The following is a 23,225-nucleotide window of genomic DNA, read 5'->3' on the forward strand; positions in this document are numbered from 1 at the left end:
TTTTAAACAGGAATGCACTTTTAAATCTGTGCTCTATCTAGCAAATCTGAGGTGTGGAGAGATAACTGGAGTGGGGTAAGTGTGGGAGCTGGTACTGTAGTCTTGGAGTGGGGGGAAAGTGTATGTTTGTATGGGTGGTGGTGGGAGTAATCAGTCTGACTCGCGTTACTTTGAAGGTATTGCTGACAGATTTGGATGTGGGAGGAGAGATGAGTCAAAAGATGAGTTAAGAATGACTCCAGGGGAATTCCCTGGCAGTTCAGTGGTTAGAGCTCTGCACTTTCACTACAGGCCACAAGCCTTCCTGGGTGTGGCAAAAAAAAAAAAAAAATAGACTCCAGGAAGAGAGTTGCCACTGTGAGTTGGTTCTGGGGAAATACTGAGTGTTAATTGCCTCTTAGGCACCAAAACGGAGATGCTGAGTAGGCAGTTGGATATATGTGACTGGAAGAAGATGGAGAGGCTGGAGATGTGAGTCTAGGAGGCATCTGGGTAAAGATGGCATCTGAAGTCACAAGACTGAAAGGGAGAACGAATGGATAGAAAAAAAGAGGGCTGAGTCTGAGTCCTGGGGCAACCTGGGAGTAAAGGGTCAAAAGGAGAAACCATGATAGAGAAGAAAAGGAGGTGGGAAGCAGTGCTAGAGAGTGGTTTCCGGCACACCATGTTTAGAAAGCGTGTCAAGGAGGGAGTGATCCGTTGTATCAAATGCTGCAGATAGGCTGAGGAAGATGGGGACAGAGAAGTTCAGGAAAATGGAGCTCACTGGTAGCGCTGACAGTGGCAGTTTCAGTGGAGAGGTGGAGAGTGAAAGCCTGATTGAAGAGGCAAAAGGGAATGGGAAACAGTAGGCAAACCTCTTTAGAAGTTTTGCTTTAAACTGAAGCAGAAATGGGAGGGTAGCTGGATGGGAAGTGTTTGCTTTTTTTTAATAGAAGAAATTAAAATATGTTGGTAAAGCAGTGAAAATAATACAGAGGAGAGGGTGATGGAGAAAATGGGGGAAATTCCTGGGAGAATGTCTCAGAGAAAATGAGAGAGGACAGGATTCAGTGCACAATAGTAGGAATCGAGATCAGTAGGCAGTTTACACAGTCTCAGGAGGGAGGCATGTGGGTGGGTAAATGAGGTGGCGTGAACCTGAGTTTACTCAGTCCCATGATTTTCCCGGTGAAAGAGGAAGAACGTAATTAGCCAAGAGTAAGGATGGAGAAGGACGAGATGGAGGTTTGCTGAGAGGAGGAATATGACATAATTCTTTAGCATGATAGGCGGGGCCAGCTGAGGGGAATTTGAAACCACGATGAGTGGAATGTGGCGAGAGCTACTTTTTCCAGTGCGATATTGGTCCCTCTAGGCGCTCGGTAGTCTGCGTCCGTTTCCTTGGAGACCGAGACAGGCGAGAAAGCATCAGGTCTCTCTGGGAAGTTCGAGTGGCCTTGGTTACCGCTCGATCCACACTGAGACAAGGAAGTTGGAGAAGCCAAAGAAACAGGCATCCCCCAAAATCGGGGCCCCAAAGCCTCGGGACTCTTCTTCCCTAATGGCGCGCGACTTTCCAAAGTACGTGAAAGGGGTACGGAGGGGCGGTGGAGTGCGCGTGCGTGGCCCCCAACCTAGCGCGGGCTGGGTCCTCTCCGGGTGTCATCTTGCTCTCTTGACCCCGCCTCTCCCCCGCCCTTATCTCCCTAGCCCCGCCTCTCTTGCGTGTTCTCCGGCTCCCGCTAGGCTTGTGTCCTTAGTGACTGAGGTTTCGGGTTCGAGACCCCATCCCAATTTCACGCTTGCTGCTTGCATCCCTACGGGTTGGGATTGATGGGAGTTTTTTCCCGCCCCAACACTTTGCAGACGCAACCACTCTGGGATCGGCTCCACAGTCCCCCAGTTCCAGGTTCTGGTGAGTCCAGGAGGGCTAGGGTCTGTGTGGGGGTGGGGCTTACTGACCCGGGGCGTGCCTCAGAACCTCAGTTTTCTCGCCATCTTATCAGGAGGTAAGGATATATTATGCTGCTCTCTTTATCTCTGATTGCATATCTGCTTTCCTATCGGGTCTTTTCCATGCCTTCTGTTTCTCAGTTCTTAGCGCCTCCCCGCCTGGATGTGCTTAGTAAATTCTGGCTGGCTGATGCAAACTTGATAACATATAGGCAGCACTTACCACATGTTTTACAAATACCTTTTGGAATGTTTGTACCAACCTATGGAGGTAGGTTTTTTAATTCGATCCAGTTTACAGATGAGAAAATTGAGGCTCAGAGAGGTAAATCCACTTGGTCAAGGTTACAGATATCAGTAAGGGGGGAAGCTGGGATTTGAGCCCATAAGCTGTGTGACTGATTTGTGTTATGTCTGGTAGGATTATGTTCCATGGCAGCGGTCCAAGCAGAGAGCCAAGCCATCTACTTTGCCTCCAATCCCACAGACTGTGGGCACTAAGAAAAGCGAAAGAAAGGCCGGGTCTACCGTCCAGTCAGGTGGGCAGAGGTCCTTGGGCGCTGGAGAAGGAGGTGAGGACAGGATGGGGTAGACATTCTTGGCCCTTGGTGACAGCATTTATATCAGGGTAGGCTAACTGCTATAACAAACAGTCCCCAGATTTGCAGTATTAATACAGATGCTCGTTTCTCATTTATGTCAAAGTACATTTGTGGATCTAGGGGGAGGGGGTGATTTTTTTCACATGATCATTCTGGGGTCTAGGCTCCATCACCTTGTAACTAGGACATCTTGTAAGATCCTGAAGTCCTCTGTTGGGTCATTTTGCATCCACCACAGAGAAGAAAGAGAGCAAGAATATGGATGATCTTGTGGGCAGTTCTTTTTCAGGGCCCAGACTTGAAGTGACACACATCACACCCACTCATATTATGGTGTCCTTAACTAAGCCACATGCCCACCCTTAACCCCAAGGGAAGATGGGAAATGTAGTCCAGCTATATGTCCAGGAGGAAAAGAAAACAGAGTTCGGTGAACTTGGGATAATCTCTGTCACATCACTGTCATGCCTTCCATGGGAGTTCTGAGGCCTTGGCTTAGGCAGACATGGATTCAGATCTTGGTTCTCTTATCTACTCTCTGGGGAAAGTCATTCATCTCTCTAAGTTTCTGTTTCCTCATTTTTAGAATGAGGACACTAATACTTACCTGATATGACTGTTGTGAGAATTAAATGAGAAGATCCATGTAAAGCCCATTGTTATTCAACCTTATCAGACTCAGCACTCCTTTTAATGAGACATATTTTGTAATATTCCTTTAGTATCCTGAAATAAACTTAACAGATAATATAATCACCTATGTATATACTTTAAAAGTTAATATAATGCCCTAACTGTAAAGTAAAGAAGAAATACAAAATGAAATGAAAAAGAAATGCACACTACCAAGAAAAAGAAATGCAAAAAGGCAAAATGGTTGTTGAGGAGGCCTTACAAATAGCTGAGAAAAGAAGAGAAACTAAACACAAAGCAGAAAAGGAAATATATACCCATTTGAATGCAGAGTTCCAAAGAATAGCAAGGAGAGAGAAGAAAGCCTTCCTCAGTGATCAATGCAAAGAAATAGAGGAAAGCAATAGAATGGGAAAGGCTAGAGATCTCTTCAAGAAAACTGGAGGTACCAAGGGAACATTTCATGCAAAGAGGGGCTCAATAAATGACAGAAATGGTATGGACCTAACAGAAACAGAAGATATTAAGAAAAAGTGGCAAGAATACACAGAAGAACTATACAAAAAAGATCTTCATGACCCAGATAACCACGATGGTGTGATCACTCACCTAGAGCCAGACATCCTGGAATGCAAAGTCAAGTGGGCCTTAGGAAGCATCACTACAAACAAAGCTAGTGGAGGTGATGAAATTCCAGTTGAGCTATTTCAAATCCTAAAAGATGATGCTGTGAAAGTGCTGCACTCGATATGCCAGCAAATTTGGAAAACTCAGCAGTGGCCACAGGACTGGAAAAAGTCAGTTTTCATTCCAATCCCAAAGAAAGGCAATGCCAGAGAATGTTCAAACTACCATACAATTGCACTCATCTCACACTCTAGAAAAGTAATGCTCAAAATTCTCCAAGCCAGGCTTCAGCAATACGTGAACCGTGAACTTCCAGATGTTCAAGCTGGATTTAGAAAAGGCAGAGGAACCAGAGATCAAATTGCCAACATCTGTTGGATCAGTGAAAATGCAAGAGAGTTCCAGAAAAACATCTACATCTGCTTTATTGACTACACCAAAGCCTTTGACTGTGTGTGGATCACAACAAAATGTGGAAAATCCTTAAAAAGATGGAAATACCAGACCGCCTTACCTGCTTCCTGAGAAATCTGTATGCAGATCAAGAAGCAACAGTTAGAACTGGACATGGAACAACAGACTGCTTCCAAATCAGGAAAGGAGTACATCAATGCTGTATATTGTCCTCCTGCTTATTAACTTATATGCAGAATACATCATGCGAAATGCTGGGCTGGAAGAAGCACAAGCTGGAATCAAGATTGCCAGGAGAAATATCAACAGCCTCAGATATGCAGATGCTGCTGCTGCTACTGCTAAGTCACTTCAGTTGTGTCCGACTCTGTGCGACCCCATAGAAGGCAGCCCACCAGGCTCCCCCGTCCCTGAGATTCTCCAGGCAAGAACACTGGAGTGGGCAGATGACACCACCCTTATGGCAGAAAGCAAAGAAGAATCAAAGAGCCTCTTGATGAAAGTGAAAGAAGAGAGTGAAAAAGTTGGCTTAAAGCTTAACATTCAGAAAACTAAGATCATGGCATCCGGTCCCATCACTGCATGGCAAACAGATGGGGAAACAATGGAAACAGTGACAGACTTTATTTTGGGGGGCGTGAAATTAAAAGATGCTTGCTCCTTGGAAGAAAAGCTATGACAGCATATTGAAAAGCAGAGACATTACTTTGCCAACAAAGGCCCATCTAGTCGCATCTATGATTTTGCCAGTAATCATGTATGGATGTGAGAGTTGAACTATAAAGAAAGCTGAGCACCGAAGAATTGATGCTTTGTAACTGTGGTGTTGGAGAAGACTCTTGAGAGTCCCTTGGACTGCAAGGAGATCCAACCAGTCCATCCTAAAGGAAATCAGTCCTGAATATTCACTGGAAGGACTGATGCTGAAGCTGAAACTCCAATACTTTGGCTACCTGATGCAAAGAACTGAGTCATTGGGAAAAACCCTGATGCTGGGAAAGATTGAAGGCTGGAGGAGAAGGGGGCGACAGAGGATAAGATGGTTGGATGGCATGACTGACTTGATGGACATGAGTTTGAGCAAGCTCTGGGAGTTGGAGATGGACAGGGAAGCCTGGAATGCTGAAGTCCATGGGATAGCAAAAAGTCAGACGTGACTGAGCGACTGAATTGAACTGAACGGAACTGTAAAGTAAAGGAAAAGTCAAGTTATTTACATTTAAATAGCATAGGCTTCAGTATGTAAATGTTCAGGATGGAGCCCACTAGAAGACATGAGCAAGTCATCAGAAGCTTACTCATAGATGTGACGTCATGGTGAATGTAACAGTTGCAAACACAGACTGACACACAATGGAAATTGGGGACTCAAATACCAAGAGGGAATTTTCACTGCAACCCGATTTCCAAAGTTGTGTCATCTCTTACTAAAGTTCTAAACAAAACAAGGCACAATCTTCCCCTGACTGTAGCTGCTTCGTTGGAAAATTCAGCATTATGTTGTTGTTTAGTTGCTAAGTTGTGAATGACTCTTTGTGACCCCATGGACTGCAGCATGCCAGGCTTCCCTGTCCTTCACTATCTCCCAGAGTTTTTTCAAACTCATGTCCATTGAGTCAATGATGCCATCTAGCCATCTCATCCTCTGGTGCCCCCTTCTCCTCCTGCCCTCAATCTTTCCCAGCATCAGGGTCTTTTCCAGTGAGTTGGCTCTTCACATCAGGTGACTATAGTATTGGAGCTTCAGCTTCAGCATCAGTCCTTCCAATGAGTATTCAGGGTTGATTTCCTTTAGGACTGACTGGTTTGATCTCCTTGCAATCCAAGGGAGTCTTGGTAGTCTTCTATAGCACCACAATTTGAAAGCATCGATTCTTTGGCACTTAGCCTTCTTTATGGTCCAACTCTCACATCTGTACATGACTACTGGAAAAACCATAGCTTTGACTATATGACCCTTTGTCAGCAAAGTGATGTCTCTACTTTTTAATATGCTGTCTAGGTTTGTCATAGCTTTCCTTCCAGGGAGCAAGCATCTTTTAATCTCTTGGCTGCAGTCACTGTCTGCAGTGATTTTGGAGCCCAAGAAAATAAAATCTGCCACAGTTTCTGCTTTATTCCATTTTTATAGTTACATGTAAAACAAAATCAGGTTCTGGGATCAGATCATTATAATCGGATTTTACCTATGTCAGTATCTAGTAGGACTTAGAAAAGTTAAACAGGATAGGAGAATTCTATGTTCTATGGGGTTGTCCTGTCTAGGAGATGTTATACCCCCAGTATTTATGTGAACCACAGATTCCCCCAGCAGTATATGTAAACACCCCTGTTGAGCTGTTGAGAGTCATTGATGTAAAGTGATGAGCACACGACATTGTGATAGTGACAGAATTTTTGTCTTTGGTCCTAGACCCTATTCAAACAGCATCTACAAGGAAACATTTGCCCTTTCCTTTCACTGGGGAAGCAGTGAGGTATGTAATAGACAACCACAACCAGAACAAGAGCAATTAACATATGCCAAGGACATATTGCTTACTATCTGAGCAATTTACGCATATCACTTCATTTAATCTTCCCAACAGCCCTGTGAGATGGGTGCTGTTGTTATCACCTCCTCTTACAGAGGAGGAACCTGAAGCACAGACGGGTGCAACTCCCAAGGTCACACAGGTAGGAGGGGGCACAGCCAAGCTGTGATATTTGGCAGTTTGGCCCCAGGACCCACAGTCAACCACTGGAGAAATGTAGACCTGAGCTGGTGTTCCAATTTCCCTTCGTGCTAGCAATTCCGTCTGAGTTACTGATCCCAGCCTCAGTTTCCTTCCCTGTGGAAATGGGCACAAAGATTCCTGCCTTATTCAAGTGTAATCTATGTAAATAACAACAGTGAAACTAGTTAGCGTTTGCTGAGGACTCATTTTGTGTTAGGCTCTATTGTAGAGGCCTTATTTGTTCATTCATCTGTTCATTCACTCACTCACTCACTCATTCATTCAGCAGCAGCCATTTGCTGAGCCCCTGGTGTACACAGCATTGGGCTGAGTGTTGCTGACTTAGAAGAAAGATTGGTTTCTAGCCGTGTAGAGTTCATAGTCCCAACCTCAAACATGTAATTACACAAAACTTTAAATACACTTGTAGGGACTGGACCGTGGTGGTCCAGTGGTAAAGAATCCGCCTCCCAATGCAGGGGACTTGGGTTCGATCCCTGGTTGGGGAACTAAGGTCCCAATGCCTTAGGGCAACTAAATCTGCTGTGCTGCAACTAGAGAGCCCACGAGTCATAGCAAAGTGCAGCAAAAAAGAAAAAAAAAATAATTGCAGGAGGTCATGATCTCATTCATGGGCTTCCCTGGTGGCTCAGTGGTAAAGAATCTGCCTACAATGCAGGAGATGCAAGTGACGAGGGTTCAGTCCCTGGGGCAGGAACATCCTCTGAATGAGGCAATGGCAACCCACTTCAATATTCTTGCCTGGGAAATTCCATGGACAGAGGAGTCTGGTGGGCTACAGTCTCTGGGGTTGCAAAGAGCCAGACACGACTGAGCAACTGAGCACATATACATGATCTCATTCGCTTCCGGAGATGGTGTCACCACCATTTTATAGATGAGGACACTGAAGCTTGGGTTGGTAGCATGTCTTGTGGAAAGTCATGTCCTTGAGGGCAGCTTTTGAGTATTAAGAAAAGATAAATCTGCTGATTCCACCAAGATGGAGAAGCCCCATTCCTTCCTGGTCCTCCCTTTTGGAACTAAAAATCCCTGGAGACTACACAACAAACAGAAAGAGGCTCTGAAAACTGGAAAGAAGAAAGTGGGCTGCCAGAATGGGGAGCATACATCATCATCTGGCCTTCATGCTGAATTTCAACAGGAGATTGTCTGCTCAAAAGAAGATGAGATAGGATCCAGAGTAATATCTAAAACATCCAAGATACAATCAAAATCACCCATCATACCAAGAATGAGAAAAATCACAACATGAACGAGAAAAGACAGACACCAACACTGAGATGAATCAGATAGAATTATTTGACTGTTCTTATTTATAGATGACATGACAGTCTACATAGAAACTCTCTACTATATCTAAAAAGAAACTAGAAGTAATGAGTTGATCAAGGTTACAGGATACTAGCACAGCACATGAAAACCCATCACATTTCTATGTACTAATGATAAATATGTAGAAATCAAAATAAAAAACACAATACATTTAAAGTTACACCAAAGAAAATGAAATATTTAGGCACAAACTTAACAAAACATATATAGGATCTGTATGCTGAAATCTATATAATGCTGATGTAAGAATCAAAGAAGACCTAAATAAATGGAGAAACATACTGTGTTCATGGATTAGAAGACTCAACAGAGTAAAGATATCAGTTCTCAGATTGATTCATATGTTTAATGCAATTCCAGTCAAAATCCCAGCAAGCTTTTTTGTAGACATGGACAGGTTTATTCTAAAATTTATACAGAAAAGCAAAGTCCTAGGATAGATAAGACAATTTAAAGTGAGCAACATCTGAAGAATCACTTTACCTGATATTAATGCCCACTATTTGGTTATAGTAATCAAAACAGCATAGTATTGATAGAGAGACATATAGATCAATAGAACAGAACAGAGAACCAGAAACAGCCACACAAATACCCAAGCAATTTTTGATAAAGGTGCAGAAACAGTGGAGAAAAGAAAGCCTTTTCCACAAATAGTGCTAGAGCAGATGGACATTCACAGATGAAAAAATGAACTTCAATTAAAGTCTCACAACTTATACAAAAATTAACCCAAAATGTAAATTTAAAATGAAATAAAAATTAAATGTAAAATGTAAAACAGTAAAACTTTTAGAAAAAACATGAGAGAAAAATCTTTGGGACTGATGGCCAAGTGAAGAGTTATTTGTCTTCGTACCAACAGTTGATTCATAACAGAAAAAGGGAATAAATGGACGGGTAGGACTTCGTCAAAATTTATTACTTCTGTTCTTTTTACAATCTTAACAGAGATTAAGTATGAAGCTATGTACTTGGAGAAAATGTTTGCAAACCACATACCTGACAAAGGACTGCTTTGTAGAATATATTCAGTTCAGTTCAGTCGCTTAGTCGTGTCTGACTCTTTGCGACCCCATGAATCGCAGCACGCCAGGCCTCCCTGTCCATCACCAACTCCCGGAGTTTACCTAAACTCATGTCCATCGAGTCGGTGATGCCATCCAGCCATCTCATCCTATGTCGTCCCCTTCTCCTCCTGCCCCTAATCCTTCCCAGCATCAGGGTCTTTTCCAGTGAGTCAACTCTTCACATGAGGTGGCCAAAGTATTGGAGTTTCAGCTTCAACATCAGTCCTTCTAATGAACACCCAGGACTGATCTCCTTTAGGATGGACTAGTTGGATCTCCTTGTAGTCCAAGGGACTCTCAAGAGTCGTCTCCAACACCACAGTTCAAAAGCATCAATTCTTCTGTGCTCAGCTTTCTTTATAGTCCAGCTCTTACATCCATACATGACTACTGGAAAAACCATAGCCTTGACTAGACGGACCTTTGTTGACAAAGTAATGTCCCTGCTTTTTAATATGCTATCTAGGTTGGTCATAACTTGCCTCCCAAGGAGTAAGCATCTTTTAATTTCATGGCTGCAGGCACCATCTACAGTGATTTTGGAACCCAAAAAAATAAAGTCTGACACTGTTTCCATTGTTTCCCCATCTATTTCCCAGGAAGTGATGAGATGCCATGATCTTAGTTTTCTGAATGTTGAGCTTTATGCCAACTTTTTCACTCTCCTCTTTCACTTTCATCAAGAGGCTTTTTAGTTCCTCTTCACTTTCTGCCATATATTGGGAACCCTCAAACTCAACAGAAAAATAATTCAGTTAACTGAAGAGTTAAAGGCAAAAGACTTGAAGAGACATTTCACCAGAAGAGGAAATACATATGTTAAATAAGCACAGGAAAAGATGTTCAACATCATTATCCACTAGGGCTATGCAGATTAAATGGGATGTCACTGAACATCTATCAGAATGACTAAAATGAAAAATAGTCATAATGCCAAGTGTTGGCAACAACGAGAGATTGGGTCATTCGTTTCTAATGAAACCAAGCACACATTTCCCATAATGATACAACAGTTGCACTCTTGGGCATTTATTCCAGAGAAGTGAAAACTTATGGTCACACAAAAACCAGTGCATGACAGTTTCACTGTAGCCTGATTAATAATACCCTCAAACTGGAAACAATCCAGATGTCCTTTAATGAGTAAGTAGTCAAAGAAACTATGGTGCATCCATTCCATACCACATAATACTATTTAGAAGGAAAAGGAAAGAACTTTTGATACATCCACTAACTTAGATGAATCTCCAGTGAATTACGCTGAGTGAGAAAAGCCAATCTTAGAAGTGTCATATTGTTAGATTTCATTTGTATAACATTCTGGGAATGACAGAACTGTAGAAATGGAGAACAGATTCATAATTGCCAGCAGTGGGAGGAGGATGGAAGGAGAGGGAAATGGGTATGGCAATAGACTGCCCCAGGAGCAATCCTTTGCGTTTGTGGAAATGTTCTGTAGCATGCCGTCTTTCAGTGTTCTGTTTGTGATACTGTGCTTAGTTTTATAAGATGTTACCATTGGGAGTAACTGGGTTAAGGAAACACAAGATTTCTTTGTATTATTTCTTAAAACTGCATGTAATCTGAATTTATTTCAAAATAAAAAGCTTAATTAAAAAAAGATAAATCAGGGCTACCACCACTAATGAAAAGAAATACTCATTATAAAGTGACAAATCTTTCTAAGTATTTAAGTTCAACCTACAAATGTTATAATTTTTAAAATCTCTCGTAAAGGAGGTTTTGGAACTTGGTTAATTAAATTCCCTGAAATTGTTTAAGCTACGTTTAAAATTTAATATATACATTTTCTCTTTCAGAAAGTTCACTTGTTCTATTAACAAAACCATTGGGCATGTAATGTAATTCTTATATATCTAATAAATAAACTTCTGAATATGGGTAATCTTATGTTCTCTTAAAAGTTGTGGTAATTTATATACATTTAATAAGATTGTATTAAACCTTGCAACTTAAAACAAATCTAAATCAAAATCTCATTTACGTATCTTGAATTAGAATCACAAGGGACTTCCCCCGGTGGTCCAGTGGCTAAGACCGAATGTAAGGGGCCTGGGTTCCATCCCTGGCCAGGGAACTAGATCCCACATGCCACAGCTGAAGATCCTGCATGGCGCAACAAAGATCAAAGATCCCGCATGCTGCAACCAAGACCCGGTGCAGCCAAATAAATAAATAAATATAAATATAAAAAAAAGTAGAATTACAAGAGTAATGTATTAATCACTCCATCTCTCAAACAGTTTCAAGTAAATATCAGATAATTCATAACTTTAACTTAAAATTACTCTAATTTGCTTTGTCACCTCAGTACTTAATACTAAATTACAAATATCAATCCATTAAAGAGATAATATTTTTCAAAAGTGAACTGGGTTGCACTTCTAACAGGGCCTTTGAGGGCAGCGTTTGTGATGGTTTGTGTGATTTGCCTCACGCCGGTGCAGGACATGCCAAGAGGAAGCAGGGATTCTTGGAACATGCCCTCTGAGTGTCTTCTGCTCTGAATTTTTTTTGTATACTTTATATCTGGCAGGACCACAGCTTTTACAGGTATTTCAGAGACAGTGTTTTGCTTGGGTCCTGTGTCTTTATCTGAAGCTGTGGTCCTGATCCCAGTTCACAGGTCACTGGTAATAACAGTGACAACTGGTAATTTATATTTGCCCTGAATATGTGTTAAGCACTATTCTAAACACTTTAAAGGACAGTAACTTCTTATTTAGTCTTCATGGCAATCCTGTGAGGTAGGCGTGATGATCATTCTTGTATTATAGAGTAATGGGGAAGTGAGGAGCAGAGAGGTCATGTGAGCTGCCAGATTCAAACCCAGGCTGTCTGACTCGTTAGTTATTGCTTTTAACCCCTTTCCCTCCTGAGCTTACCATTGGTCAGCTTGGTGGCAGAGATGAGGGTGTCTGGCCATCTCCTGCTGCTACCCCTCACTGCCCCTCTGTTCAGCCTCACAGTCAGTGTGGTATGTGGAAGTTCCCTGGGCTTCGCTGTCCTTTATAACAAGGACCAGAGTGGGGCCTGGGAGCTTACTGATGGATGTGAGCTTTGGCCTCTGTCTCACTGTCATACACTGGAAGGCCATGAGTGGATGCAGTTGGGGCCCGGGCTATCTGACTCTCTTCCTCCTGACTGTCTCTCTGTCCTTTCCCATACCCTAGGGTGGCAATCCAAGCCTACCTTGTGGATGACAAGCCAGCCGAGGAATCCGCTAGAGCTGCGCAGAGGAAAGTTGGACTCTGGGAAGACCCAGGCCACCATCCGACTGATGAGAGTATGAGCGTCCTCCCAGAGGCACTAGGGGCCAGGGCCGGGAGTGGGGGATGGCGATAGCAAACATGCCCTGAGCGCTTCGTGGGTGCCTGCCTGCAATCTTGCTCTCCTCACAGCAACCCTGTGGGCATGCTTATCATCAGCCCTATTTTACAGGCGGGAAAACTGAGGTGCATGGAGATAAATGACTTGTGCCAGATCACACAGTTAGAAAATGCAGTACCGGGGTCAAAGCCAGTTAGGCAAAGATTTGCCTTTGTGTTTAAGATTCAGAAAAATGATTGGAATCATTTTATTTCACTGCATTAAGAATACAATCTAGTGGTTTGTTCATTTAAAAACTCCAGGCAATTACCCTTTCATGAAATACAGTGCATCTTGAAGCAAGACTTAGGAGCTTCCTATTAAACTTTTCACATCAACTGATAGAACTTTCTATCATTGATTTTCTCACCATCCATTGTTTATTATGGCTTCTGAACAATGTTTCAAAGTATTTGAAATGAACTAGAAGAAGTGGGGGCATTAGTGTCCATACTAAATACTATAAATACTACAAAATATTATAGAAGAGTTCTTAACTTCTTCAGGAAAGTTTTTAATAGCTCAATGAACAATGACTGTTATATAAATAGGGAGAAATATATTTGCCTTGAAATCGTTTTTTCCCTTTAACCTTCAATTTTGCAAAGATGAGTTATTAGAGGCAGCCCAGTATTCTTAAAGGAGGAACTCATATTTCTGATGTTATTTTTATCCTGACTTTAGAAGGGTTATGTGTTTTTGTTTGATATGAAACATGAACCTGGACAATTGGCTCTAAAACCTGTGCTCCTAATACTCTCTCTTATAATCATTCATTTGTTGAGTCAACAAATATTTGAGCATCTACTGTGTCCCAGACCCTGTTCTAAGTGTGAGAATTCACCAATGATGTGGCCTCTGACCTTAGGGAGCTCACAGTTTACGAGGGGAGACAGATTAACGAACAAGATAGATAAAAAATATGATATGTGTAGTGAAGATAAGAGTTATGAAGAAGTACAAAATAAGGTTAGGGGGCTAAAGGGGCACCCAGGAGGGGGTGGCCGGGACCGTTTTAGGAGGGTGGTCAGGGAAGGCTGTCAAGGTGGTGACATCTGAGGAAGGAATGCTCCAGGCAGAAGAACTGGAACTGCAAAGGCCCTGAGGTTCATAGGAGTCCCCGGGCTGCTGTTGCTGTGTGCAGAATGGGCTGTGGGGACAAGGGGGAAGCAGAACAAGAAGGCAGAAACGACCCAGTTGGTTTGTTCTTGGAGTAGGATTCTGACTCCGCCCCTCAGCCTCAGGACAGTTTTTTATTCAATCAACAACTCCTCAGAGTGCCAGCGATGTGTCAGGCCCCAAGCTGGGTGTTGGGGAGAGAGCCATGAACACGATCCCAGAATCTGTGCTACGGTGGAGTTTAGTGGAGAGATGCACAACAAATTAAAAAACGTCCAAAGAATATTTACTCATCAGTTGATTAAGCCCACACTTATGAAGCTCTAGGCACAGTTCTGTGTGTGTGCTGGAGATACAGCTGTGACAAGACAACCAAAGCCCCTGCCCACCTGGCTGTAAAATTCTAGTTGGGAAGACAGACAGGAAAGAAGAAAATAAGAAAAATATGTTGCGACTTCCTTAGTGGTCCAGCGGTTGACTTCTTTCAATGCAAAGAGGGCTTCCCTGGTGACTCAGAGGGTACAGAATTCGTCCACGATGCCGGAGACCTTGGTTCCATCCCTGGGTCAGGAAGTTCCCCTGGAGAAGGGAATGGCAACCCACTCCAGTATTCTTGTCTGGAGAATCCCATGGACAGAGGACCCTGGCGGGCTACAGTCCATGGGGTTGCAAAGAGTCAGACACGACTGAGCGACACAGTTCACTGATTCTAAGAAGCCGCTAGTAATAAGGCGCACCTTTATCTTAATAACCCACTAATAAAATATTTTTCAACTAGGCTGTAACACGCCACCAGCTCTAAGATACAGCTCCACCCCAGAGTGTAAAATTATGGGGAAATGGGTGTTTCAGAAAGGATGAAATAATTCAAGGTGCTCTGACCCGCAGACAATGGAGAACCGCCGCCCAGCTCGGGTGGCATTTACCAGTCGGGGCCACAAGGGGGCGGATTGCGGCGGGAGGGAAGTGGTCCCCGGGCTCCCGGAGGTGCTGGCCGGCCCCGCGCACCGCGGCCTCCCTTCCCTGTCTGTCCGCTCGCAGACAATGCTCCGGAACCGGCGAACCTCATACCAGGAGCTCTGCGACTACGAGGACTTCCTCACCAAGCTCCGTGGGGAACTGATCAAGACCATCGAGGACACCGAGGACAGCGCGGCCCTGAAAGTGCGGATGCTGCTGCAGCAGCAGGACGTCTACACGGTGATTCTCCCCGCCTCGGCCCCGCAGCCCCGCCTCCGCCCTGAGCTGCTGTCCAGCCCGCGACACCGCCCCTCCCGAGCCCTCGGGCGCCCTCTCCTGCTTTCTCCCGGCCTCTCCCAGCCGGTTGCATGAGCTCCTTCTTCCGTCTGGAAGATAGCATCTTTTACACACTCCCCGCCCCCCGCACCCCTACCTGGGCCTTGGAATCAGGCTGGGGGTGGGGTGGGGACTCATCCCAATTCAGCACTAATTAGCTGGAAGACTATGAGTCAACCTCTGAGCCCCATATAAATGGGGCACAATAGCGCTCACCCCGAAAAGGAGTTGCACCTGGCACACAGGAGGTGTGGGCCCCACTGTGGAGTTGGGTCTGGGGACTCCTCTGAGGAAGTACTGAGTTCTCTGACGATCCTTGCTTTGACAGCACCAGTGGAAGCGGTGGTAGTGGGGGGGTGGTGGTGGTGAGCTAACGGCCCCCCACTCCCACAGACAATCACTGACATCTTGGAGTACTCCAACAAGAAGAAGCTGCACCAGATGAGGTGTGAGCTCCAGGAATGGGAGGAGAAGGAGGAATCCAAGATCCACAGTAAGAATCTCTCGTCGGATTAGTTGACCCTCACCTGGCTCTCTAGGGGAAGCCATCAGGCCCACCACCTCGCTTCTGAGGCAGTTCAGTTCAGTTCAGTCGCTCAGTCATGTCTGACTCTTTGTGACCCCATGAACTGCAGCACGCCAGGCCTCCCTGTCCATCACCAACTGCCGGAGTCTACCCAAACCCATGTCCATTGAGTCGGTGATGCCATCCAACCACCTCATCCTCTGTTGTCCCCTTCTCCTCCTGCCCTCAATCATTCCCAGCATCAGGGTCTTTTCAAATGAGTCAGCTCTTCGCATCAGGTGGACAAAGTATTGGAGTTTCAGCTTCAACATCAGTCCTTCCAATGAACACCCAGGACTGATCTCCTTTAGGATGGACTGGTTGGATCTCCTTGCAGTCCAAGGGACTCTCAAGAGTCTTCTCCAATACTACAGTTCAAAAGCATCAATTCTTTGGCGCTCAGCTTTCTTCACTGTCCAACTCTCACATCCATGCATGACTACTGGAAAAACCATAACCTTGACTAGATGGGCCTTTGTTGGCAAAGTAATGTCTCTGCTTTTTAATATGCTGTCTACGTTGGTCATAACTGAGGCAGAGGGGACTGCTAAGATGCACAGCTGACAGCTTACTTATCACTTAGCACTTGCAGGCCCTACGTTCTTTGTTTCTACGGGCATACTTTCAGTCGTTACAACTACATATTAGGCAGGGAAGTTTTTCTTTTCTCCCATTTTACATATGAGGAAACTGAGGCTAAGGGAAGTGAAGTAGCCTGCTGAAAGTTATACAGCTAGGAGCCAGCATCCAATCCCAGCCTGTCTGTTTCCTGCCAAGTTTCCTCTGGGAGTGGGTGGCTGGGCAGGTCACTGGTCACAGATTTGTTGAGCCTGTGGTTTTTTCTCCCTGGTGTGTCAGGCAGCTTCCAATACTTGGGATCCCCTCCATGGAGGGTGGCAGGATAGACTGCCTTTTTTTGGGGGGGGCTGCTCAGGGTCTTCGTTGCAGTGTGTAGGCTCTTCATTGCAGCTCTCGGGCTTTCTCTAGTTGTGAAGCACAGGCTCTGGAATGCACAGGGCTCAATAGTTACAGTTAGTAGGCTTCTCTAGCTGTGGCGTGTGAGCTTAGTTGCCCTACAGCATGTGGGATCTTAGTTCCCCGACCAGGGATCAAACCCTCATCCCTTGCATTGGAAGGCAGATTATTAACCACCAGGGAAGTCCCAGGATAGGCTGTCTTAATCTTGCTCTGTCACCCCATCTCTCCAGGCTTGGTGCTGAGATCCGGCCCCGGGATAGTTTGTTTCCTCTTTTTGGATAGGTTGTTGCTTCTTCTCCTGCGAAGGCAAAGTGCTTTCTGGGGCCTTACCCGTCCACCACCTCCCAGCCATGTTTGGGCTTGTTTCAGCCCAGACCCCAATCCAGATGAGATTGGATGCATTCAGGGCGGTACAGCTGTTGACCCAGACCCCAATCCACTGGCTAAGGAGAGCTTTGCTTCTCGGGTGGCCCTGGAGTGGTCCTTGAGGGACGATCCTGCCTTCTGTCCCTCCTGATCTCATGAGACCTGGAGCAGCAGGTGGAGCAGCTGGATGCCCAGATCGAGCAGGTTCGTGAGCAGGTGAGCTTCGTGAGCACGTACAAGGACCACGAGTACCCCGTCAAGTTGGTGCAGGTTGCCAACCTCGTGCGCCAGCTGCAGCAGGTGAAGGACAGCCAGTTGGTAGGTGAGCCCCTGGTTTTGCCTCGCCTGACCTTGTGGGAGGCAGGGTTGGTGGCCAACACCTTCCTGCCGACCCCAGGACGAGCTAGATGACCTCAGTGAGATGTGCAGAATGGTCCTGGCGTCTGTGTCCAACCAGATTCAGAATAAGAAAAAAAACCTTCTGAGGTCTCTGGTGGTGGTGAGTAGCCAGCCACTGTGGCAGGTATCCGGGTCCTGCCCCCAGCCCTGCTTTCTTAACCCTGTCCTCTGCCCTCAGGCCCACCACACACCCATCTGCTATCCAGGGCATGGGTAGACACTGGGGCCAGTCGAGGGGGCCAGACATCTAGGAGGCCAGAAGATTTTCCTTCTTCCACAGAAAATCCAGCGTGCCCATCAGGAGACTCTCCTGCAGAAGACCTGGAATAACCGGGTTATACTGAAATACATGGACAAGTTCCAAGAAGTGAGTAGGTGACGATGGTGGTGGTCCCCCACTGTGCAAGAGCAGGGGGAGTGGGTGGTTCCCAGGACCTGTGGGGGGTCAGGCTTGTCCTGCTCTGGGGCTCACGAGGTCTCTGGTGTTAGTCTTCCTCCTTGGCTATGCCATTAATGTCACTCATGTTCCATCTGAGAAGGGAATTTGTCCTGGACTAGGCCTTGCCTCATTAACCCACACTACCAGCCGTGACCCATCGGCAGCATCACCAGACTTCACCCACACAACCATCACTTTACTATCACTACCCACTCCTTGTCTTCATCTCTTAATTCTTGACATTGACCATCACTCAAGACCATGTTAATGAATTTCACGATCACCACCCTCTTGCGGTAATTTTCGTTATCTTGCACCTTCATCAGTTGTCTGCATGTATGACCTTCATCACCTCCACCAGCCCCCACTAATTCTCACTGTCAAGCGCTGCCACCCCCTGCAGGCTGTCTCCTCTCACCCTTTTCAGCACCATCAAATGTTGTCAGTAACTCGTGAGCCAGCCCTGCCCTGCAAGGAGAGAGCCCTGCTTTGGAGTTCAGAAGTCCCAGTAACAAAGCCCAGGCCATTTCCCTAGATGTCCTTATTCGTGCATTTTGCCCTTCTATTGGTTGGGGGATGTTTGGTTTCTCACTTTCACCTGCTTTCCTCAGTTTATAGGTCATTTTGAGGGGGAAATATCCAGATTAAGGGCTGAGATGGAACAGCTGGAATTTCAGATCTGGGAGCCCCGAGAGATCGTATTTGCGGACGTTCTACTTCGGAGATCCAAGTAGGTGGTCCTTGAGCAGCACCTCTTACACTAGCCATGCTCTGAGCTTGAGGAAGCTCTCTGTTCTTGGGGGGCAGCCTGGGGGAGAAGGCAGGACCTGTGCAGGGAGGCAGGAGACTGGGTGTTTGCCTTGGCTCTGCCGCTGACCATGAGGCACCTGTGACCTTTTGCCATCTCGGGGCCTGAGTGTCCATCTGCACATAGCAGGATGAGTTAGGTAATCTCCCTGGACCCTTCCAGTTCCAGATTCCGTGTCTCAACCAAGCAGGTGCACCCCTGAGCTCCCGGGCTGTTCAGGAAGACGGTGTTGAGTAGGGTGGTTGGCTCCAGGGAAGAATGGCCTGGAAGGCACCCTGCAAAGACAGAATGGTGTTCTCTCTGTGGGGCAGACTTCTGGGACCCAAAGGAAGAACTTCCTTCCTTCCAAAACCAATTCCTTGCCTGACCTCCCAGGGGGCAGGCCCTCCCTGTTTGAGCGTGGGGATCCCACCAGGCCATGCCTCTCCAGGTGGGACAGTTCCTGCCATTTGCCACTTATTTTTCTTCTCCTAAGCTTCTGTGTCTGTCTCCTTCTCTTCTTCTCCCTTTCCTTCTTCCTCCTCTACCTCTTTATTCTCCTCTCAGTTTCCTTAAAAAGTGCTGTCAGATCCATGACGGGCCTATGAAGCACCAGGCATGGTGAGGGCAAACAGTCCTTGGCTCTGCCACCACAGAGCCGAGGAGGGGACCAGACATGAGATAACGAGCCACAGATAAATGTCGCAGCTGAGATGAGAGCTGCTAAAGAAGAGGTGTGGATGTGGCGACGGGAGAGCGTGGCCTGGACAGAGAGGTGTCTGGAGTGGCAAGGTGGTCTCCCTAAAAATGTGACCTTTTTTTTCCCGACTGTGCTGGGTCTCCATTGTGGCGCACGGGCTTCTCTAGTTGTGGCGCGTGGGCTTAGTTGCCCCACAGCATGTGGGATCTTAGTTCCCAGACCAGAGATCGAACCCGCGCCTCCTGTATTGGAAGGCAGATTCTTCACCACTGGACCACCAGGGAAGTCCTGAGAATGTGACATTTTTAAACTGAGGTCTGAGGGATGATTCATAGAAGTTCACTGGGCAAAGGGGGCTGAAGGGGAAACTGAAGGAAGAGCATTTCTAGGTGGTGGTGCTGGCATCTTGAGATGTGCTGAGTAGGCTCCATTGTCCATACCTGAGCTCTGGACACACTGGAATAAGAATGAGAGGGGCGAGGGTGACACGGCCCAGACTCTCACTTTTATCCGATAGAGCTGATTTTAGAGAATGTTGCTTACATCTCCAGGCGTGTTGGCTTCTGAATACTAACCCAGAATTAGGCAAATCGAGTTCCGTGGTCGGCTGCATGGGAGCAAAGGAGACTGTAGTCCTTGTAGGCTGCTCATTACTGAGCGAGAACAGGGCAGGGATACCCAGGCCCCATTCCTCTCTCCAGACTGTCTGTGCAGGTGTTATACCTCCTTCCAGAGCAGAGTGAATAAAGAGATGAGGAGAGGCCAGTAGCAGTATGCCCATTGATGATGTATGCCCATTGATGACAGTATGCGCATTGATGCCCTTCCATGGGCAGGGAGATGCTAGGAGTGGGAAGAAGCTGTCTCCTCCTAAAATGTGGGAATGGCACGCTGCTAGGTAGAACTTCTCCATCCAAAACATTCTCTGGAATCACCTTGAGAACTTACTGAAAAGCAGATTCTGAATCAATAGGACTGGAGTGGGGCTCGAGAATCTACATTTCTAAGAAGCTCCTGGGAGATGCTGAGGTGCTGATCCCTGCACCACAGACTGAGCAATGAGGCTGTACATGTGTGGTAGGAGGGAGGTTGGTGTTTATGGTGAGCTGAGTGAGGTTGGACTGCAGAAAGATGGGGAGAGTAATGGACAGTCCCGCCCCTAGGGACTTCCATGCAGGGCCCTGTAGACCAAAGATATTTGATCCTGAAAGCAAAGAACTTTTTTTTTTTTTTTTTTTTACCCATACTACTTGGCATACAAGATCTTAGTTCCCCAACTAGGGATCAAACCTGTACTCCCTGCAGTGGAAGTGTGGGGTCTTAAGCACTGGACCACCAGGGGAGTCCTAAGTAAAGACTTTTTAAGCTCAGTGATGACATCAGATTTGCATTCCAAGAAAAGACACTTTGAAAAGAATATGGAGAAGATATTGGAGAGGCTGTGTTGGGAGTCCAGTTGGTTGTGACGGTGGTTGTGTGTGGAGGGGGTGGTTGGGAGTGACTTGGCCAAGATGGGTGGCAGAAGAGAGAGGAGAGATGGACAGAGTGGAGAAATATTTAAGAAGGTAAATCTGTAGGACTTGGTGATATTTGGATATGGGAAGCACAGGACAGGGAGGTGTCAAGAATGACCTTTGGGTTCCTGGCTTTTGTAACAGGGTGGGTGGTGGTACCAAACCCAGAGAGAGGGAAGACTGGGACTGGGGGTGAAGGATGCATATGTAGATCAATCAGCAGTTGATTTGGACATTGAGTTTAAGTTATGGAGACCTGAGTGTGGAGCTGACAGGTAGGGAGCTGGGGGTATAAGTGTAGATCTCAGAAGACAGACGTTGGCTAGAAATGGAAATTTTGGCAATGCCAGTACAAGCTGGAATCAAGGTTGCTGGGAGAAATATCAATAATCTCAGATATGCAGATGACACCACCCTTATGACAGAAAGTAAAGAGGAACTAAAAAGCCTCTTGATGAAGGTGAAAGAGGAGAGTAAAAAAGCTGGCTTAAAACTCAGCATTCAGAAAATAAAGATCATGGCATCCAGTCCCATCACTTCTTGGCAAATAGATGGGGAAACAATGAAAACAGTGACATTTTATTTTCTTGGGCTCCAAAATCACTGCAGATGGTGACTGCAGCCATGAAATTAAAAGATGCTTGCTCCTTGGAAGAAAAGCTATGACAAACCTAGACAGCGTATTCAAAAACAGAGATATTACTTTGCCAGCAAAGGTTCATATAGTCAAAGCTCTGGTCTTTCCAGTAGTCATGTGTGGATGTGAGAGATGGACCTTAAAGAAGGCTGAGTGCCGAAGAATTGATGCTTTTGAACTGTGATTGAGTGGCTGAACAACAGTGTAGAGATGCATTTTTTTTTTTTTTACTATTACTTTGAGTGATTTCAAATGTATAGAAAAGTTGCGAGAATACCATGATGAGTACCCAGTTACCCATCTAGATTTAGAATTTGTTATATTTTGGCCGTATTGGCTTCATCTTCATTTCTTCCAGACCCTCCCCATTTGCCAGGTGAGGAAACAGAGGCTCGCCTGGGGTCTGTCCCCAGTGAAGGCGGGAGGCTCAGAGAGGAAAAGTAATGTGTTTGAGGCGACACAGAGCCAGGCTTTCAAAACCATCATTCTGACTCCAGAGAGAGCGCTCATCCTGAAGGGCCCCAGCGCTTGAGAGCTGAGCTCCTGCTCCCTGTTGACCTCAGACCTCTGTAGGGGAACATGAGTCCTGCCAAACCAATTCCTATTTCATTTTGATGTGCATGTGTGTGTGTGTGCGCGCGCACAGGTTGTTTTGGAACGGTGCTCCCCAGTACAGTGTTCTAAAGATCAGGGTTCCCCTGAGGCCAGGCTCCCCTACCTGCAGCTCTAGTGTCTGGCCTCTTACACCCCTGCTTTGCTGTTCCCTACAGGTGCACCCCCGACATGGATGTCGTCCTCAACATCCCTGTGGAAGAGCTGCTGCCCTTCTAGATGGCGGGGCTGGGGGCCAACCCTCCTTCTCTGGTCTCTTCCCCCTACCTAGAGCCTTGAGTTCTCTCCTAAGACCGCGTCCCCATTCAGGCGCCGGTCTGCAGTTCCTTCCGTCCTCATTCCCTCACTCTTTCCCCACTTCCTTTCCCTCTCTCTTTTCCTTTCTTCTTCCCTCTCCTGCCCCTCATTCTTTCTGATTGGAGCTGCTACTTGGGCCAGGTAGGAATTCCTAGGCGAGTCCTTTTTACCAATAAAGTTGGGCTTGCCCTGGTCTTTGCTAGTGCCTGGGGCTTCCTAAGGCATGGTAGGAACAGATTTTGTCTTAAGATAAGAGGTGGATAACTGTGCTGCCTGCATCTGGGGCTCAGAACTTCTCAACAAGTGCTGGAGGGACCCCCTGCCTGAGTCTCTGTGGTTCTGTGGCTCCAGCCGCCCTCTCCCTGGTGCAGTGGGAGCCCAGTTTTCCCCCTGATTTGTGCCCAGATCTTTTGAGACCAGTGCCCGGGTGGAGGGGGGATGCCTGGAGTTTGATACCCCTGGGAACTTGCTGAACCTTCACTGCTGCTGTCCATCTCTCTTATAGTCTAGTCATCTATCTACCACCTGTATTCTCACTGTACGTGGACATGAACGCCAACTCACCCTCGGGTGCCTGGTCAGGCACCGTTCCCCACCACATAGTCTTTCAAGGTGGACTTAGAGGGGTGATGCCTGGACCCCCTTCTAACAAGGACTTGTTGCTTGAGTTCCCAGGAGGGGCATTGGCAGGCGTCCTCCAGCTGCCAGTACCATTGGGGTTTGTGTGAGGTGCAGAGAGCCAGGCCCCTTCCCACCTCTGATGATGCTTGAT

General features: G+C 46.3%; 2 protein-coding genes across 3 annotated transcripts in view; both read left to right on the forward strand.

Moving 5' to 3' along the window:
* The first annotated feature begins 1,401 nt into the window (after positions 1–1,401).
* C13H20orf96 (chromosome 13 C20orf96 homolog) lies at positions 1,402–22,673 on the forward strand. 2 transcript variants are annotated; one of them, XM_081560669.1, is made up of 11 exons: positions 1,402–1,563; positions 1,849–1,897; positions 2,357–2,507; positions 12,549–12,661; positions 14,905–15,063; positions 15,553–15,652; positions 17,229–17,386; positions 17,466–17,567; positions 17,748–17,834; positions 18,518–18,636; positions 22,315–22,673. In XM_081560669.1, exons 1-11 carry the CDS (start codon positions 1,544–1,546, stop codon positions 22,373–22,375), a joined length of 1,119 nt encoding a protein of 372 aa, XP_081416795.1. In that variant the 5' UTR covers positions 1,402–1,543; the 3' UTR covers positions 22,376–22,673. The 2 variants fall into 2 exon arrangements, with proteins under 2 accessions (XP_081416795.1, XP_081416797.1); XM_081560671.1 differs by lacking the exons at positions 1,402–1,563; positions 2,357–2,507 and having other exon boundaries at positions 1,816–1,897.
* The window catches only part of LOC145530980 (uncharacterized), a 94,268-nt gene continuing 93,418 nt past the window's right edge, over positions 22,376–23,225 (forward strand). The window contains exons 1-2 of the mRNA XM_081552301.1: positions 22,376–22,383; positions 22,430–22,594. Coding sequence (XP_081408427.1) covers positions 22,376–22,383; positions 22,430–22,594 — 173 coding nt within the window. The remainder of the gene's footprint in view (positions 22,384–22,429; positions 22,595–23,225) is intronic.

This window comes from Giraffa tippelskirchi, chromosome 13, assembly GCF_054371585.1.
Source record: "Giraffa tippelskirchi isolate mGirTip1 chromosome 13, T2T-mGirTip1v1.2.pri, whole genome shotgun sequence".
Lineage (NCBI taxonomy): Eukaryota > Metazoa > Chordata > Mammalia > Artiodactyla > Giraffidae > Giraffa > Giraffa tippelskirchi.

Coding starts and splice junctions, on each gene's coding strand:
- C13H20orf96 (XM_081560669.1), top strand. CDS start 1,544: ATGGCGCGCGACTTTCCAAA. Junction 15,653..17,228: donor GGAGGAATCCAAGATCCACA/GTAAGAATCTCT, acceptor TGATCTCATGAG/ACCTGGAGCAGCAGGTGGAG. Junction 17,568..17,747: donor TTCTGAGGTCTCTGGTGGTG/GTGAGTAGCCAG, acceptor CTTCTTCCACAG/AAAATCCAGCGTGCCCATCA.